Genomic DNA, 18,933 nt, shown 5'->3' with positions numbered 1-18,933 from the left:
TTTGATTTGTAGACAGTATCCTGTTATTGTGTCTCCTTCACTTGTCCAGAAAAAAGTCTTAACATTTTCTGAATTGCTCAGAGTCTGTGTCTGATTTATTGTGTATTTTGGTGTAACCTTTTCTTGCTAGCTTTAAGTCAGAATCCCATTATGCTGCTGATGAGTTTACAACTGGGCTGTTTACCTCTTCCATTGCTGACACTATTGGCAAACTTAGACCAGTGTTAAGCTGCTCAGTTTATTTATTTATTCAAAAAAGGAACTAACAATTTATTAAAATTTTATTCATAAGCAAAAAATACACAAACCCTTAAAAATGATGTTTATGATAATGAGATAAAGCCTTTTAAAGAAGCCAGAGCTTCAGCCCCTATAAGTTTACAGTAACAAATGACAGAAAACAAAATATTCTACTTAAGCATACAAAAAGTAACATTTCAATAAGGTTTATTCAATCAATCAATCATCAGTCACGTTTATTTATATAAAACATTTTAGCAACAAGGCATTTCGAAGTGCTTTACTTCATGAAAACACAAAAATACAAAGTCATAGATTCATTGACGCGTTACATTTTGTCAAGTGCCAAATTTACACATCAGAATGTTTGTTAATGTTTCAATCAACATAATTCAAGTATTTTGTTTTATGGTTTTTACACATGAATATTTAGTATCAACGTTTAACAATTTATTCATTCTTGTTGATGGCCTGTGCTGCACTGCTTTAACTCAAAAGCAGAACACTAGACAAACAAAAAAATTTTTTGGTTAAAATACATTTTAAAAAGATTTGAATTTCATCTGCACTTTGCTTCACTGAACGTGTTTACCCGATAAGTACTCACCGTTTATCTGACCTAACCTTTGAGCATAACTGAGAAAGCGTCAGATATTAAGTCACTAATAAATACCTCCCTCTCCAAAGGTCTGCAGATGCTTACTGCATTACTTGAACAACTTGTCACCCACAAAGATGCGACTGTGAAATTCCTCGCTGCCATCTGAATTCACCAATCCCTTCATCCATCACTTTCTCCGGGCTGCGAACACAACTTTAGTCATGTGTTTGGGTTTTCTTTGACTAAGTTATTTGTCCAGAGATCATCTTATTTTGTTGCTTTTAAGCTGAGTGTTTAGCTTAGGGAGTGGAAGTAACTCGTTTGTTTACTGTGCGACTTTAAATGAGCCGTTGTTCCCTCACATAACAGACTGCAGTGGTTTCTGTGGACAAAGAGCACCAGTATGTGACAAGACTGCAGAGGCCAGAGCTGAATAAACAGGCTGCTTGCTGCTTCCAGTAGGAGTCAAGAGTTATAAATACAAATAATTAGCATTGTCTGTTCCACCTACCGGGGCAACAGAGGAGCATCTCACCATATATCAAGTCGTTCTCATGTCTTACATCACGCTTTCTGCTGTGCAAGTGCAACATTGAGTCAGCTGGACATATATATATATAAAGTGTGTGTGTTCAGCACTGCATGCCTCAGAGTAGCTTTCCTCCTCAGACCTCCTCCTCACTTGTTGTTACATGTGAGCAATAAACTACAGCTGCTCTATTGTTTCGTCAGTGTTGGAGCTGCAGGAGCTGTCGAGCTTATCGTCAAGGACATGGCTGAGCAAAACAAACTTTTACCTCGTCCCATCTTCCGCAGAGACGTGCCCTGGGAGCCCTTCCCGAACTGGACCCAGCCGAGCCGCATCTTTGCTCAAGACTTTGGGCTCCCTCCTTTGCTGGAGCCCGGTGACATCGATTGGCTTGACTGGGCAAAGAAGAGGCTCGCTTCTTTCGCCTGGCCGGGGTACGTCCAGTCCCCTCTTCTGCCTCCGTTGAGCAGTCGCCACGGTGAGCAGGACACGCCACAGGTAACGTGTGGCGTGTCAGAGGTCCAAACCGGACAGAACTGCTGGAAAATCACCCTGGACGTCAATCACTTCACACCAGAAGAGATAACAATCACAACCAAGGATGGGTACTTGCAAATATCAGGTAAAATACTGCTTGATTTGAAAATAAAATTTCTGATGAAATCTTTGCAAAAACTGCAATAAAGTATTATTCTTAAACGTTGATATTCTTTGAAAAATTGGTTTGTTGTCAAGGAACTCATGAAGAGAGGCAGGATGAGCATGGAGTGGTCTCAAGGTGCTTCAGTCGTAAATACAAGTAAGCTGTCTGACAATATAATGTATTTCACATGTTATACTGATTATTAGATCTGTTCATGAAACACATGTTGTTGACAAATTAACTATAAAAATCAAGTTAAAGAAGCAGGCAAAAATGGGAAAAGAGTATCAACAACTCAATAGGCTTTATATCTTTGTTTGTCAATAACATGCAGCAAATTTTTCTTTCATTAACTTTCCTCTCAGAAACAAACTGTGTGGTTGAATAAAAATCATTTGAAATCTAAATCTCTATTTGGATATGACTGATCATACTCAGATGATCCAAAGTATACAACAGATATAAAAAATACAACTATTATTGCATTTTGTTTAATCTCACTCAGCAAAACAACGTCAAATGTGAAGTATTTCTGTTCGTTATATACTGACAAACTCTATCTGCTTAAGGTTGCCACAGGGGGCAGATTTGCAGCACATCAGTTCAGCGCTGTCTGATGGAGTCCTGTCTGTAGAGGCTCCCGTCTCCGGCACGTCTGTCAGCAACCCATGCAGTGAGATTGTTGTTCCAGTTCAGATCAAACAGACAGAAGACGGAGAGAAGTGAGCTAAAGACCCGGCTGCGTGATAAAAGAAAAAAAATAAACTGTTGTGTCGATCTTTTAAAATGATTGTTTACTAAGTTTGCATGTTTTAAATATCGTAACTTAAAAAAGCATCTAGACTATTTTAACATTTTTGTTTTTAAAATTGAAGAACTTAACCCAAATCTTTCCTCTTTCGAGCACAAAAATAATTTAGGTTAGTTTTCCGACTTCTTCAGCCAAACTTGGGGTGAATAATCATCAAAATGCTGAATTGATATAAGATAATCTACAAATGTAATAAAAAAAAACGCTTCTGGCATCTAAATTAGAAAAAAAATAAAATATTTTTTATAACTGCGTTTCAGTGTGTTTGTATTTTCTGTATTTTTTTGTCATTGCAAATAGGTCAACACCGACATCTAGTGGTCAAACGGAATACTACATCCCAATGGTTCAAAAGCAAGAAATGCGGAGGCTTCTGTTTAAAAACTGTTTAGAAATACTATTTCATTGATCGGTATGAAATTAAAAGGCTTTCATGCAACCTTTGCAACCATCTAAGGGAAGTTATTAGGCTTTCAGTCATCTGTGGTGTCTGATATTTGTGGTATATTGCTACTATTATTATTTTAGGTTTTCTTATACAACGCTAACCATTTACACCAATCAGTCATAAAACTGTGATCACTTACAGGTAAAGTTAATAACATTGATTATCTCTTCATCATGGCTCATGATATCAGCAGCAAGTGAACATTTTCCCTCAGAAGTGAATCATAAAAATGGGATAGTGAAAGCATTTGATTGAGACAAGTAAAGGTCAAATTGTCAGTCAGTCTGGCCTGTTTTAGCAGGGTTATGCACCCTGCACACAAAACAAAAACAGCCCAGGAATGGTTTGTTAAGCACCACAAACATGAGGTGATAAAAAGAACAGCAATTTCAGATCAGTCACTCAAACATCTGGAAACCAGACATCACAACGCATCCTTGGGGTTCTGGTCCAGTCCAACCCTCAACTGCTCAAGGTAGTTTTGGATGAAAAAGGTGCACATTTACATCTTTATGTTATGCCATATTTCTGTACAGTAAATGCAGACTCTCAACATGTCGCTGGTCAGAAGGAGATAACGTCACAGGACTGTCCTGCCCCCTTGTGGTAGCTCGAGGACATAGCGACATACGTCAGGAATGGCAGCCAATAAAGCGAAGCAGAAGAAACAAAAGTTTAAAAAGTTGCAGTTTCACCGTCACGTCAGAAGTCAGAGATTAAAACGGCGCAGCCAAATTCAGTTCCACTTGTTATTCTTATATACATACACAGTAAAAAATGCTGGGTTATTTTCATAACCCAATTTCTGGGTTGAAGCTGTTGGGTCATAGGTTGGGTTAGTTTGACCAAATATTGGGTCAAAATTCATAACTCATGAGTTGGGTCATAAATTTATCGGAAGTCTACATCTTGCACACTTCTGTTGGGCCAGGAGTTGGGTGGGTAGATTTACCCAAACGGTTGGGTTAAAGATGAAACTGTGAAGAAGCCACGCCCCTCTTCACAAGCCTCCATTTTCAACAAGACTGTGAACGTTGCATATCGGACTTCTCCTCTACTTTAAAATAAGACATGGTAAGTAAAAAGAAGATAAAGTTTCAACGTTAATAGAATTTTATACATAAATTGAATTTATTTCAAACATGTTTGATATTTATTTTTATGGTTACTTAAAATGTTTATTACGGTAGGTTCCTCTGACAAAGAGCTTCGGTGTTGCTACAACACGGATGTTGGGGGGGAAAATAGATGAAGGGGAAGGGCACAATTTGTCAAGTAAATTAAATTCAGTTTTTAATATAACCTCAATCATATTTGTTCGTAACTTAACATAGTTAAATTTTTAAAAATCGATTTAGTTTTAAAAGAAAAGGTAGTTGACGGTTTCTCCCCTGATTTTTGCAATATGCGCGCGCATCCTCAGCGGGCTGAGGCTACGTGTTGGAACACCAGCAGTAATGGCGGAGGAGAGCGAGCAGAGCTTTAATAATGTGGGTATATTATGCTTTATGAAAATAAAATAACTTTTTCAGTTATTAGGCGATAAATTAGTTGTGTAAACCTAAATTATGCGCTCGGTTTATTAACATATAGCTTAATTACAAACATGCTCGGACGTGTTCGGACTTATCGCTCCCCTCCAGCCGCCTGCTCGTCTCGCCCTCTCTGTCAGTTGACCGGGCGGAGCGGCTCGTTAAGCCGAGAGAGAACGACCGTCTCCCGGCACATTGCTTTCAAACTCCCGCTGGTTTTCGGCAACGAATTAAAAGCAAAACTAAGACAATATCTAATGTTAATGTTTGCTCATTTTATTATTATTGTTACTATTAATTACAAATACATTTATTTAAAGTTGGTGCTGAAAGTTATTCAGCACTAAGTTTGTGTTAAGTTTTACTTCTAAATTAAATTATATGTGTCATTTTATTTCATTAAGTGCTATATTTATTGTTAGGAACATAAAATTACTCTGAACATTTGAAATTGCTGGCTAATTACAAGTTATTTGCAGTGGAGACAGCTATAAGATTGAATCCAGTCATTCTTAAAGTTTGATTTGTGATTTTCTTTTCTGATAGATTTTGTAATTTTACATCCAGGATCTTCAGAATTAAGCGAAACCCAAACTCATTGTTCTCAACAAAGACCTTCTCTGTGGCCAAGAACATGAGTCTGCTCCCTTAAGGTATTGAAGCTCAGAAGAAATGTTCTCTAAAATGTTTTCATGCTTTCTAGTTACTGCAACATTTTAACACTAACTTATGTTTGATACAGAAGGTGATTTAGTCCTGCAGCTGCTGCCAGTACCCCTTCCTGCTCCACCTTACTAATTTGGGAGAAGTTTCAGATCCATCAACCTGGAAGTTCAGATGTTTTCATTGATATCCAGCCTGTAAGTCAACATTCATCTCTGAATAATGCTCAAATTGTTTAAATAAGTGCATCACATTCAATAGTGAGGTTTTGTGTTAAACTAGAATCAGTCAGAAATTAGTTTTTGAGAATGTAGCCCTTTACCTTTAAATTCACTAACGGCCCGTTTTTGTGTCTTCTCTCTCTTGTTCTCAACGAAGATCTTTTGTATGGCCAAGAAGAGAAAGGAGCGGCCATCTTCTCAACAACATGAATTTTCTCCCTTAAGGTATTGAAGCTCAAGAGATGTTTTATAAACTGTTTTTAAGATTTAACATTTTAACACAAGCTTATGTTTGGCAGACAGACAAGATGATGTAGCCCTGCAGCTGCTGCCAGTACTCCTCCCTACTTACACATTTGGGAGAAGAGTTTCAGATCCATCAACCTGGAAGTTCAGAAGGTTTCATTGATATCCAGCCTGTAAGTCAACATTCATCTCTGAATCATGCTCAAATTGTTTGCTGTTTATATAAGTTCATCACTAATGGCCTGTTTTTTCTGTCTTTCTCCATCAGGTTGGGACAAACCTGGTGGTGCATCTACAAAATGTGACAACCCGTATGTCCTCATGCAGGGAGACAGGCAAAATGCTAAAGTGTCGTTAAAAATGCTCCTTGTTTAATGGCTGAAAGTTTAACTTGTAGTTTGCTTTAAAACAGACTTTTTTCATTAAATGTTTTCTAATGTGGAGTAACAGATACTTCTGGAGTTGTAGCCAAATGAATTGAAGTGATTTAACTACTTATGTTTTGTAACTTTTGTAAATGAAATCTGCTGGCTCTATATATGTATCATGTGGAAATAAAAGAAGCTTTAAATTCATATGTCTTTTAATTCTGTTTTTATATAGTGAAATTTAAATTTTTTTTAACCCAACTATAGTGGTATAATAACCCTTGTGTTGGGTTATGAATTTCAACCCAATTTTGGGTCAATTTAACCAATTTAAACAAGTCAATTTAACCCAACGTTTGGTTAGTTGCCATGACCCAATGTGCTGGGTCAAACCCTCAACCCAACCCAGTTGGGTTAAAACAACCCAGCGTTGGGTCGGTCCATATTTGACCCAGCGCTGGGTTACGTATTGGGTTATTTTTAACCCAGCAGTTTTTACTGTGTACAAGCTAGTGTTAGCACTGCAGCACAGCTACATGTTACGGGATGTTAGAAAAGCAACATCTTAAAAATCTATTCACTCATTGCTTCACAATCTATGGAACTGTTTATGATCTGGTTATTATGAGCAATTATGTAACTTTAATAATGACAATCATCATGGTGAAAAAATTTATGTTGCCAGTGTTTGTAACATTCAAACTGAAAAAAAAAGCAAAGGTTGAAAAGTTTCGTGTCAGTATTATTCAGACATGGTTTTAGAAGTCATTTTTTTCTACAGTAATCAGACAGTAGTTGGGCTCCATATAATCCAATTTGATTTTAAGAAAAACAATGTTACGTTACAATGAAGGTATGTAAGCTGTGTGTGTGTGTGTGTGTGTGTGTATATATATATATATATATATATATATATATATATATATATATATATATATACTTTTTATATTGTAAATATACTACATCATGGAACATTATTCTTCTCATATTACAGATGTCTTAAAAGATGATAGTTTTTTTTTAAAAATGAAGAAAAGAAAGATTGCATCCCTTTAGAAATTACCTCAGCCTTGTTGAGATGTGCCTGTACTGTTGTGTCTCTTTAAAGGAAGGGGGAGTGTAGGAAAGGGACAGAGGAAAGAGATGAATAGAAGGCACCAGAACCACCTACCATGACCAAGTGCGCTGTAAATGTAGGGCAGAAATTCGAGTGGAATACAAGCGGATCGCTGAACGACACATTCGTGGAAAAACCATGTTTGGATGTGCCTTATCAGAATCAAGTGTTTTTCAACATGGCACCACATTCGATCACAGGAAGACAGGGAAACCATTTTTCCTCCCAAATATCTCCTGCCTTTTGAAACGGAAAAGAAGAGAGTCAGGAAGACACATCACTGAGGTATCTTTCTGATTATCATGGTAGGCTTTGTGTAATTCGCCCCCATCCAGCGGAGCCGTTTAATTCCTCCTGTTTTCCAAGAGGAGGACGCCAGAGAGAGAACGACTACATTCAGAGGCTGCTCCTTTCGGTGTTGCCTGCAATTGGTTTGGCAATGCCCTTTTCTCTCATAGGAAGGACTTGGACGCAGTAGCCGGGGAGCAAGCAGGGGAAAGGATGCATTTAACGCTGGTTGCGTGCTGCTTTCGGGGAGATTCGGCACTGACAGCAGCTCCAGCGGGAAAAACGAGCGCGGAGGGCCTGGGAAGCACCCAGCCCCACTATCTCCTCCTTTTCCTCCCCCCCTGCAGGACCATGCTTGCGTGAGGGATGAGGCCGTGCACAGGGACGCCAGGCCAGAGCTGCGGCCTATATCTAACCAGAGTCGGTCTCTCGACTGCCAGATCTGTGAACACATCACCACCATCAAATCAGCACCTTTGGTACGCTGCGCGCCCGAGCTCCGCCGTTTGCATGAAAATCCGTGCGCGCGCGCGTGCACGGGCGCGCGTGAGTGTCTGTGTTCTCAGCTGTACATCTGTAGTCATGGCAACCAGATCCAGTTAATAGATGTCATCCCTTCCACCCCTCACCCCCCTTCATCTTTAGTTTCCACTCTGCCTGCGCTTTTATGTGTGTGGATTGCATTTGTACGGACAAATATCTGCCAGATGCCTTCAGTCACAGCCGTCTTGGTTTTTATTATCAAATGTGAAAGGTGTCATTTGAAATATTCCTGCTATTCTGATTGGAGAGAGGTGTCTTGATCAGCCTTTTGTCAAATATTGTTTTGTACATTGTGCTAGCTTTTCATCAAACCTGGCATTAAGGAGAAAATACCGCAACAAAATTTGATTCTAGTCAACAGAGCTGACACTTTTTATGGGCTTTGACGTGATTCACCCGCACAAAGTGGCACGTCGTTGTGAAACGGAGGGAAAATTTAACTTCTTTAGCTCTGATGTGCGTTTGTGGTCAGCTCCCATGAGTCAGTTCTTTGTTGAGTTTTTTAGGATATGACTATAGGCTGAGATCTTTAAAGATTTATTTATTTATTTATTTATTTTTGGCTGTCAATTTTAGAAGAACTCCCACAATTCCTCAATTGGATTCATGTAGCTCTGCCTGACGGTTGAGAGTTGTTTTCTGCCAGGATCAACATGGATTTTGCTCCTTAATGTTCCCTTTAGTTCTGACCAACTTCCCTGTTCCTGCTAAAGATACTTTCCCCACAGCATGATGCTGCCACCACCATGTCACTGTGGGGGTGGTCTGTTCAGGGTTAAAATTTCACCCTTTAAGCTGGACCTCTTGAACTGAACAGCGCGCCCTTAGATGGGATGTAATTTTATTATCTACTTCTGCTTTAAACTACTCGAGACTTTTTTTTTTTACACTTAAATTTTTGAACACAACCATTTTACTTTCAGTTGTGTGGATGTAACTCCGTTACAATAAGCAGGAAAGCCGTAAGAAGATGTAAACACACTGACCGAATCCCAAGATTAGTGAGGTTTGAAAAAGGCCGAAGAACAGAGACCGACTGTGGAACAATGAGAATTTTAATAATGAAACAGCAAGAAGACTTACAAAACTCAGAGAAACACGAGGGGACCGGAGGACAGTAATGGTAAATGGAGAATCAAAAAAATAAAAAAATAAAAAAATCCAGGAACTTAAACACAGGGGAGTGTGATAGTAGACAAGAGGCAGGTGGTTGATTACCAACAGGGTGCAGCTGGGAGAGGAAGAGAAAATGAATAATTAACACTAAGGGCAGAACTGAATAGTTCACAAGAATAGTTGCAGAAACTGGAAATCTAAATAATGGACAGATACAGAAATACATTTCAAACAGCAATGAACACAGGGACCAGAATGGAGCATTGCAGAACATGTTAAGCAATAACAAGGAACAGAAACAATAATCAAAACCAAACACCAAGGAACTTAACACAGAAAACCAAAAATAAACACTAAAATCACAACAAGTCAAACGCTCAAAAAGGCTCAAGAAAATTCCACACACTTATTGAAAAACTTAATTAAAAGTATAACTCTGCGAAAGCTGCTTTAAAAAAGCTGCTGCATGTTGCTCAGTCAGGGCAATGAAGCCACATTAACGTTCTTTGTCGAAACACCAAGATCTTCTTCTAGCGGTAACGATGTCCAGTTAAGCAACTCATAAAGCTTGTAATCTTGCACCTGTTGTAAATCACATAACAGCGTTATAAACCATATGTGCTTTTTGAAAAGACCATACAGTTTCATTCTTAGAAATTACATCATCATTGCCTAGTAACCTAAAGTAACCTGTGTGCACAAGTGTGCAAAACCTTAAACGAATACTTTGTTGAAGCAGATTTTAATTCACCTTCAACTTTGCGTCTTCTTTACGTCACAACTGAGATCAACTACGATGAAACTGATCTAAATAAAAGTTCAGCTGTCTCAGTAAGATTATTTGCGTCTTTTAGCTATTTATAAAGTCTCAGAATTACGTCATTTTACTCCTGATTTGGTATCAATCAGGACAGAAATGGCACAATGCAGAGAGTCATGTACACCTGGACAGATAAGACATTGCAAAAACTGGACATTCTCTTTAAGCTGATGATAAAACAAAAGGGAAACTAGACATGGAGGCCGAGCAGAATGATGTAGCCAGAGTTCAGAGCTAAATTTGACAGAAAATATATGGAACCACATAAGGGGAACTGCAAGGAAGAGAATTCCTCAAAATCTTGCAGCTAGAGAGGGCAATGCTGATTAAAATGATGATTAAATAAGACTGAAAGCTGAGGTTGAATCAAACCTTCCAGAGAGTATTAGTTTGAGCTTTTACACATCAGGATACAACTAGTTCGTGGTTCACTTCTCTTTATTTTGTTAGGTGAATGTGACGGCTACGTTTGAACGTTTTTATTTTGCCTTTGCGTGCCTTGTTTTCGCCTGCTCAGCTTCTTTCCCTTCCTGCGTTCTCCTGTCCAGGGCATCAGGTAGATCCAGGAGCATGAGCAGGACTTTGAGCTGCGGGAGCAGATGTCTGGGTATAAGCGCATGCGGCGACAGCACCAGAAGCAGCTGATCGCCCTGGAGAACAGGCTAAAGGCCGAGATGGATGAGCACATGCTCAGGCTGCAGAAGGAATTAGAAACTCATGCAAACAACACTTACATTGAACTGGAACGGCTGGCCAAACGCCATGTTGCTCAGACGGATAAAGAGGTATAAACAGCAGCTAGTTATGAATGAGCAGGAGACTAAAGGAGTGATTCAAGCCTTGTTTGTGTCCGTAGGAACGTGAGCACGTTCAGGATGGAGTGATTATTTCGCTGTCTGTTCACAGATGAAATCAGTTGCAGCAGAGGAGAGGAGGATACAGCAACAGATTGTTGCTCAGCAAAAGAGAGAGCTGACTGGTTTCTTGGAGAACCAGAAGAAGGAATACAGGCTCTGCAAAGACAAGATCAAGGATGTAACTATCACCAGCAGCAGATACGTTCGTGAGTGAATTCTGCTGAAGACATCTCCCACCTTCGGTCCTGTTTGTGCTTTTGTTGCAGGAGATGAGTGAGGACACTTGTGCAACCAAGGAAGAGAAACAGGAGCGACTGTCCAGGTACAAAGAAACAATGCAGCACTCCCAGGCTGAGGAGGAAGCTCACCTGCTGGCCCAGCAGAGGCTGGTCTACGACCGCAGCTGTCGGGCCCTCAAACGCAGGAGTCTGATCAGGCGGCACGAGTTTGAACAGGAGCAGCTAAGAGAGGTAATGGGACTTTCTGTCATCGTGCATCACTCGGCATTCAGGCTGTGAAGGCTGCTGCTGCTGGGTTAGGGGAAATATTCTCTGTTTTCTGAGAAATTGTCTGTGACCAAATTCCAAGAAATAACCAGATCAAGTTGTTTCTTGGTAATTTGTTTAACTTTTGCATTAACTTTAATGTGGTTCGCAGGATAAGATTTCTCTGTTACCTTTCACATGTTACTCTTTGCAACATGAGTGTTGTGATTGCTTTGAGGTTTCTGGGAAATTTCCTTATTTCCTTTAAAAACCTTAAAAACAAATAGCTTTCTTGATAAACCTGCTAAAAAATTCCAGCAATAAATTTCTGCTCTCAATTCTTTTTGTGAAAATTGTCAAATATTCGAACAGAACAGTTTGTCATGGAAACCTTGTGCATTTAACTTGGATCGGTGTAAAATGGCACACCACCAGCATAGATTAAAAACACAAAAGTGTAAGAAGCGAAAACATACAATTTATGTTTCAGATGTCGAATTTTGTCATCTTGTCGAGAGGGCTTGTCACGACCGAAAACTAATGGCTCTGAAATGTAATGTTGGGAATAAATACATGAATAAATAAGTGCATGAGGCATGAAAAATGCAAAACTGCTCTGAAACATCGTGTTGCAGGAGCTGAACAAAAAGAGGACACAGAAGGAGATGGAACATGCCATGATGATCCGGCAGGATGAGTCCACCCAGGACCTGGAGCACCGGCAGCTGCAGATGCTGCAGAAGCTGCGTGTGGAGCTCCTGAGGCTGCAGCACCAGACCGAGCTGGAAAACCAGGAGGAGTACAACAGCCGACGACAGACAGAACTGCACAGAAAACACACCCTGGAGCAGCGGCAGCAGCCCAGAAACCTCAAGGTGTTTGAGAAACTCTGCTTACTTCTTTATTGTTTATTTAAGCTTCATTGCTAATTGGGATTTATATCTTCCTTACCTCTTCACAGACCCTGGAGATGCAGATCAAAAAACAGTTTCAGGATACTTGCAAGGTGCAGAACAAGCAGTACAAGGCTCTTAGGAACCACCAGCTGGAAGTGTCTAACAAAGGCGACCACAAAACTATCCTGAAGAACCTGAAGGAGGAGCAGACACGGAAACTGGCTATACTGGCTGAGCAGTACGAACAGAGCATCAATGATCTGATGGCCTCACAAGCGGTACGTCGTATTGTAATTTCAAAACCACCGTTATTCTTCATCTTTTGGATAGCAGAAGCTTGGCAATATATAACGCGGACACCAGCATTTCCCATTTCTCACTTTTTTTCCCCCCCAATCGTTTAATTTTCCAGATGCGACTAGAAGCGGAGCAGGAAGGTGAGATCCAAGCTCTGAAACAGCAGCTGAAGCAAGAGATGGAGCTCCTGGACGCCTACCAGAAGAAAACCAAGTCCCAAATGGAGACCCAACATGAGCGAGAGCTCCAGAAACTTGAGCAGAAGGTTTCCATCCGGAGAGCACACCTTGAACAGAAGGTAATATCAGAGCATAAAATACACCAGGAGACGATATCTGCTGATACTGCTTTATCAGCGGAGTATATAATATCTGATTAATAACTTTATTAATCAGATACTCTAATCCATGCATGCAGGGTAGCTACGAAACAGGGAATCAAAAGGAACTCTTAAAAACAAATTTAATTCAGCATATTTTCAACAGGCATGTAAAAAATATTTGTGTAAAATACTGTGGAACTTAAAAATGTACAAAAAACAGGTTCCTGTCATTCAACTGAGGAGGCCATGATTCATGATCTAAAGCTTCTCCCCAAACTTTAATATGAAATATTTCCTGAATATTTTAATTAGAAAACAAACACACCTGTTAAGGGACAAAACTAGGAAAAAAAAAAAAAGCAAAAACTTCAACGTCTTGATTGCATATGATTGCATTTAAACTAATACAAGATGTACAAATATTTGATCGCTGGATTTTGCAAAAGTTTTCCAAAGTTGTCAGATTGTGAGGAAATCTCTTGTCCATAGTCCTTATCAGACAGATTTAAGTCTAAAGCATCTCAAAACAAGCAAAAGTGATTGGGCGAAATCTCATTTTCTGAGAATAAGTTTGAACAAAATGTAATGAATATGTTTTGTGTAGCCCACAGACCTTCCCTAACTTGTTCAAGGAAGCATAATAGGTCACCTTTAAAATTAATTAATTCTATTGGTCCTGCATAATATGCATGCAAACCTCAGTGGGATGGGATCTGAGGTTTGAATGCATTAAAAAAAATAATGAACAATACATGTTTTCCACAGTTTGTCATAAACAAAATTGTGTGTTCAGGTTTACAACTGCTAGAAAAACCATAGCTTTCGAAACTTCAGAATAATTAGTGACACAGTTTAATACGTCAATAGAATTGGAGCTAGAAGAAACAGGAACCACCCAAAAGAAAGTTAAGGGGAAGTCATAAGAAAAAAATATTCAATGTCACCATAAATCTAAAAAGTTGCTGTGTCAGCCTTGCTGTTAGGTATTTGGAAAGTCTCAAGCAGTTTGCAAACCGATTCAAAGAAATGTCTGTCGAGACAAAACACATTGCCAGACTTCTATGACATATTAATTATGAAATATATAAACTGCTCTTTTATTATATTTTGTTGACATTTTAGAAAGTATTGTTTCTTGAGTGATGACTAAATGAAATTAGTTCACACTTGGTTGAGAAATATTTCTATCAGTTTTTATTTTATTTTATTTGCTATTCAAGTCAGAGTTACCTTGTAAGAAGGAAAAGAGTAGTTTTCCTTCAATATAACATCTGTTTACATAATTTTTAGTGAGAATTAAGATTGCTTCAGGCATCAGACGGGCTTCTGGTTTCAGACAGAAGAGTGACCATGGGGTGGCATTGTGCAGGATAGTGTGCACAGCTCTGCATTGCTGCAATAATTACCTGCTTTAAGACTCTGGTGGTAAGGATTTCCAGATTCGTGGACTTATTGTTTGTTCCAATGTTTTTTTTTTTTCTTTATTATTAATGGAAGCTGTGTTTGGTTGAACAATGTGAGGAGAAATGGTGTGAAACTGTCAGCAGGGCATATCTATAAAGCCATTCTTCAATATAAAGTGCTGTCAATTCAGGATTTGCTAATCAGTATTTGGAAACCTAACAAACCGACACCCTACCTTGAGTTTTAAAAGCGCTCCATGGCAAGGCTAGTTAGCATGTAGACAAAACATGCCCTCTGGTTGTTACCCCATATGTACAGACATCAATATTCAAATTTTTTAAAACAGCTGTCATCAAAATAGCTAACATTTAACTTTCCAATAGTTCCCCATGCTGTTTTTAGTGGGTAAGGAGAAATTCATCCTCACAACTTGTGTTTACATTCACAGAGCAACACTAACAATTTTGTAGCATAAATGCTCACTGTTGTGTTTTGTGCCTCATTAGAGTGGTGTTTTTGTTATTGTCTATTTTAAATTCACCAAATTTAATCCCCAGATTCTGGGTTAAAATAATCTTTTAGTTCATTTGGTTTCTTCTGATATTTTCAATTCCATGAGTGTCTGCTGTGCTGATTGCAGATTGAAGAGGAGCTGGCTGCCCTTCAGAAAGAGCGAACTGAAAGGATCAAGCACCTGTTGGAGCGCCAGGACAGAGAACTCTGCGCTTTTGACTCAGAGAGTCGGAGCCTCGGTTTTGGAAGCCTTGGATCTCTGGACTTCCCCAAAGAAGACAACAGATGAAAACGGATCTTATCTTTTTAAAAGGACAACATATCTGTGCCCTTCTCATTTCCACTCGGCCATTTTGCTGCATCCACGATGACAAAAACTGGATAACTTTCTCCGCTACTCTTCTTCTTCTCTCTCTCTCTTTCTCTCTCACTTCAGATATTGCATCGTCGAACGAGAGGGTGTTCTGCTTTTGCTGTGACACTCGGAGGGAGAAAGCAAAACAGAAGAATCCTTAAACGCGTCCGCTAGCGAGCAAATGTCGTGTAACTCAATGTGTTCAGAAAACAGACTCTTTCCTCCATGCCATCTCCTCTTTTTTGGTATGAATTGAATAAATCAGGAAATTTTAGTAAAATGGGCACTTTGATATGTTCAGTTAGAAACCCATCATGTTCATGATGCTTAATGTGTGTGTTACATGGAGGGACATTGTGGAATGTGAACTACGGACTCCCCCGTGGTGTTAAGCTGCTTTTGTTTCGTTTTTATTATCATTTGATTTTTGCTGTATTTATTTAATTTAAATCTCTGAATGTGAATATTACTGTACGGGGGAAGAGGGAGGGGTTGCTAGGGGTTTTCTCTTATTTATTTTATTTTATTTTTTTACAGGATTCCTTTCTCCTACTGGTCACATATCCAACATGTGCGTACTCAGTATACTGTGGTCCCTTACTTTTCTACCAGATTTCATTTATTGGTATGTAGAATCAATTGGCATCAACTCGATTGACCCGTTTAATCGTCTCACAACTCAAGATCCCACTCACTCAAACTGCTTATTATTGCATGCACTTTAAGGACAAATTCAGGTTGTGAAGTGAAGCATGAATCTGTCAGAGATTTTAGCTGTTTGTAAATAAGTGGTCATAGCATATGTTTTTTTTTTCTTGTTTTTTCATTTTCTTTAAAGCCTATCAATACTAGACATAAGCGCCATATTTGATGGGTTTTTTTCCACAAATGCCTTTATTTGAGTTGTGCCTGAAGCAGGTTTGAGTTTTGTAATATCAACATTTTAAATTACTTAGGAAGGCACATTTTCTTTTTCTTTTTTGTCTTTTTTTTGTCGTTGTTGTTGGGTTTGTCTGAACTTGTGAATCATTTAATTGTTCACTAATCTTGTAAAGGAAAAATGGTGAGATCTGTGCTGTATAATTTTTGATATGAATATTTGTACATGAAAACATAGCTAGAATATACAGAGACACTGGTCTATTACCGATAACAGAGCTTAACGATAAAGATTTTGCTTCTTTTTTTATAACGTCGAGAAATGGTCACACAATAGTTCAGTATATTGCTAAGTCGGACCACTAGACTTTCAGATTGTATAAATGCTGGTGAATGGAACCACAGACTTCTTGTTATTTCCCTGTAAATGATCTTTTAGAGATCAGAGACTCTGCAGACAACGCGGGGCTGGACTGCGTTCAAACGATTTGCGTCTGAGGAGTTCAATATTTTCCACCATGTTCATTATAGTCATTGAACAGGTTGCACAATTGTTCCATTCATGGTGAATGGAAAGATGATTTTTGGTGCTTAATTTCTAATGTCACCTTTAGCCTTGTTGTCTTTTTTTATTTTTTAGTTTCTTTAGTTTTTTTGGAGAACGATTGAGTTTCACAAACTGTTCGTAAGCATTTTGCAACCCTCTCTGAGTAAAAACACAACAGGTTTTTCAAAGACTTGTGACCTATTTGAAGCCCCGATTGCAGTGAATTTCTCAAATAATGAACTATATGTATGAAGAAAAAAAATAAATGCTACTTCATCATGGGTCACTTTTTAAACATGGTCAAAAGTGGTGATCTTGAATGCAACACTTTTCTGTTCAACGGTGTCTTTTTAGTTTTCTTTCTCTCCACAGCAGAAGCTTGTATTAGTTCCTCACAAGGGGGGCTGGAAAGCTGGAAGATGTCCCCTAAATTCACAAAGTATTTTAACTGGAGGAATCTGATAACACTTGGTTTCTGGTGGCAATAGAACCTGACTGCTCTCGTCCAACTCGACCGAGTTCTGACGTTGGAACGGCAGAGCCCGATTTCTCATGAACTTTCTGAAATTTAATGAAGCTGTGTCTCATATGCAGTAAAGCCTTTCTTTGTCATCTGGTCGTGTATCAGCTGAAGCTTTGTGGACAAATGGTTTCATAGAGAAAAAGTGCTTTTGAGGTGCTCGAGTATGTTTGCCTGAGAGCTTCAGAACAACAAACCTTACAATTTGTGTACATTTTAGGTTATTAGAAAGATGTATTTAGTTAGAATAAAGGGGACTTTCCTAAAGAATTTTATTCACCATTTCCTGTGCAGTTCGAAGACAAAATAAAAGAGATTTTGTTGAAAACAAAAAACAGTCTTGGCACTCAACATCCTGCTTCTTGACACAGAGAAATCCTTGGTGTGTGTGTGTGTGTGTGTGGTTTAATTTCTTAGCAATGTCTCTTTAATGTGGTGTGAAACTTCACACGTTTTCTTTTCTTTGGTGGGAAATGACCACTGTGACCTACATTGATTCGTTTGCTGTTTTCTATATTTAACGAGCGTACAGTAAATGCGGGTCAGAAATAACCAAAATAATCAGAAACGTGAAAATGGGAACAAGAGGTGAGAGAGAACTTGACCTGCAGAGGCTTACTTTCATTTCAGTGAGACGTTGCTGCATTCAAATGTCAAATGCGAGTTTCTTTTGACACAGTGGCAGGAATTTTACTAGAGTTTCCTTGAACTGCCAGCATCTGAGGCAGACATCTGCAGATGTCTGACGGCTGCAGACAGACATCTGCAGGCGTCGCCCACCTCAGCACCACCGCCCCACTTTTATCCCCTGGGGCAACTGGAAAGCCCCGTGGGATGGCATGAAGAGTGGTGAGCCTTTACCTGAAGTGGTGTTGACACGGTTGTGGTGCATCGAGTTTCCCTGCCTATTCTCAGGTAGTCGGTGGTTTGCAACTAACGCATGCCTTCCTGTGCTGAAAATGCTTTCAAAAGTCATGGAGGTCATGTCAGATCACAACAAGTTGTTTCATTTTCACTGCAGTCGTTGCAAAGGGGCTGCTAGGCTGCACGATGCACAAACACTAACCAACTTACTTGAATTGCTTCAAATAACTGAGTTAAGTTTATCCAACTTAATTTATTAAGTTGGTTTAACTTGACAAATTTCGGTCAGTCTTACTCATATCATTTAGTTTATTTCAAACAAAGACATAAACTAATAAAGGATCTTTGTTTTTAAAAAGGTTTTTTGGACTCAGACGACCTGTGTGAGATTTTTTTTAAGTATCCTAAGCTTTTAACAAACCTACCAAGACATGGCCGTCCACCTCAACTAACATGAAGGACGATTAGGGCATGGAGAAGACTTGACCCTGGCGCTGACCCAACAGGACAACGATACTAAACAGTCGGAGCTAAAGCAATAAATGCTATGAAGAATTTGTGGCAAAGCTTGAATATTGATGTTCACAGATGCTCTTCGTCTGTTCTGACCGAGCAGACAGACTGAGAAGACGAACTGGCTAACATTTCAGTCAATTTCATAGATTTATTCCTTTATTCTTCTAAGGCAGAGGTTCCCAAACTGTGGGGCGCGCCCCCTACTGGGGGCGCCGTGCCATTGCGGTGGGAGGCGGGGGCGGGGGGGGGGGCGCGGGAAGCAGTCTGGATGAAAAAAAAGAAGAAAGAACGC

At 39.3% G+C, this 18,933-nt stretch overlaps 2 protein-coding genes and 1 long non-coding RNA gene across 5 annotated transcripts; all 3 read left to right on the top strand.

Annotated features, from left to right (window-relative positions):
* Positions 1-1,492: 1,492 nt before the first annotated feature.
* hspb15 (heat shock protein, alpha-crystallin-related, b15) lies at positions 1,493-2,760 on the top strand. The gene is given in 3 exon segments (XM_014968979.2): positions 1,493-1,992; positions 2,106-2,169; positions 2,583-2,760. Coding segments are annotated over 3 exon segments (621 nt in total). The 5' UTR covers positions 1,493-1,613.
* A 1,275-nt stretch (positions 2,761-4,035) lies between these two features.
* LOC148155998 (uncharacterized) lies at positions 4,036-6,509 on the top strand. 3 transcript variants are annotated; one of them, XR_015764878.1, is made up of 6 exons: positions 4,036-4,346; positions 5,372-5,457; positions 5,547-5,664; positions 5,846-5,913; positions 5,992-6,107; positions 6,203-6,509. It is a non-coding gene; the product is annotated as an uncharacterized LOC148155998 (long non-coding RNA). The 3 variants fall into 3 exon arrangements; XR_015764876.1 differs by having other exon boundaries at positions 5,988-6,107; XR_015764877.1 differs by having other exon boundaries at positions 5,351-5,457; positions 5,988-6,107.
* A 4,182-nt stretch (positions 6,510-10,691) lies between these two features.
* On the top strand, positions 10,692-17,598 carry taok3b (TAO kinase 3b). The gene is made up of 7 exons (XM_088010962.1): positions 10,692-10,971; positions 11,093-11,221; positions 11,310-11,513; positions 12,164-12,403; positions 12,490-12,702; positions 12,837-13,019; positions 15,088-17,598. Exons 1-7 carry the CDS (start codon positions 10,786-10,788, stop codon positions 15,247-15,249), a joined length of 1,317 nt encoding a protein of 438 aa, XP_087867088.1. The 5' UTR covers positions 10,692-10,785; the 3' UTR covers positions 15,250-17,598.
* Positions 17,599-18,933: the final 1,335 nt, after the last annotated feature.

Source organism: Poecilia mexicana, unplaced genomic scaffold, assembly GCF_051168715.1.
Source record: "Poecilia mexicana isolate PSO_F unplaced genomic scaffold, ASM5116871v1 scaffold_12, whole genome shotgun sequence".
Taxonomy (NCBI): Eukaryota; Metazoa; Chordata; class Actinopteri; order Cyprinodontiformes; family Poeciliidae; genus Poecilia; species Poecilia mexicana.
This window is presented reverse-complemented; position numbering and strand designations above follow the sequence as displayed.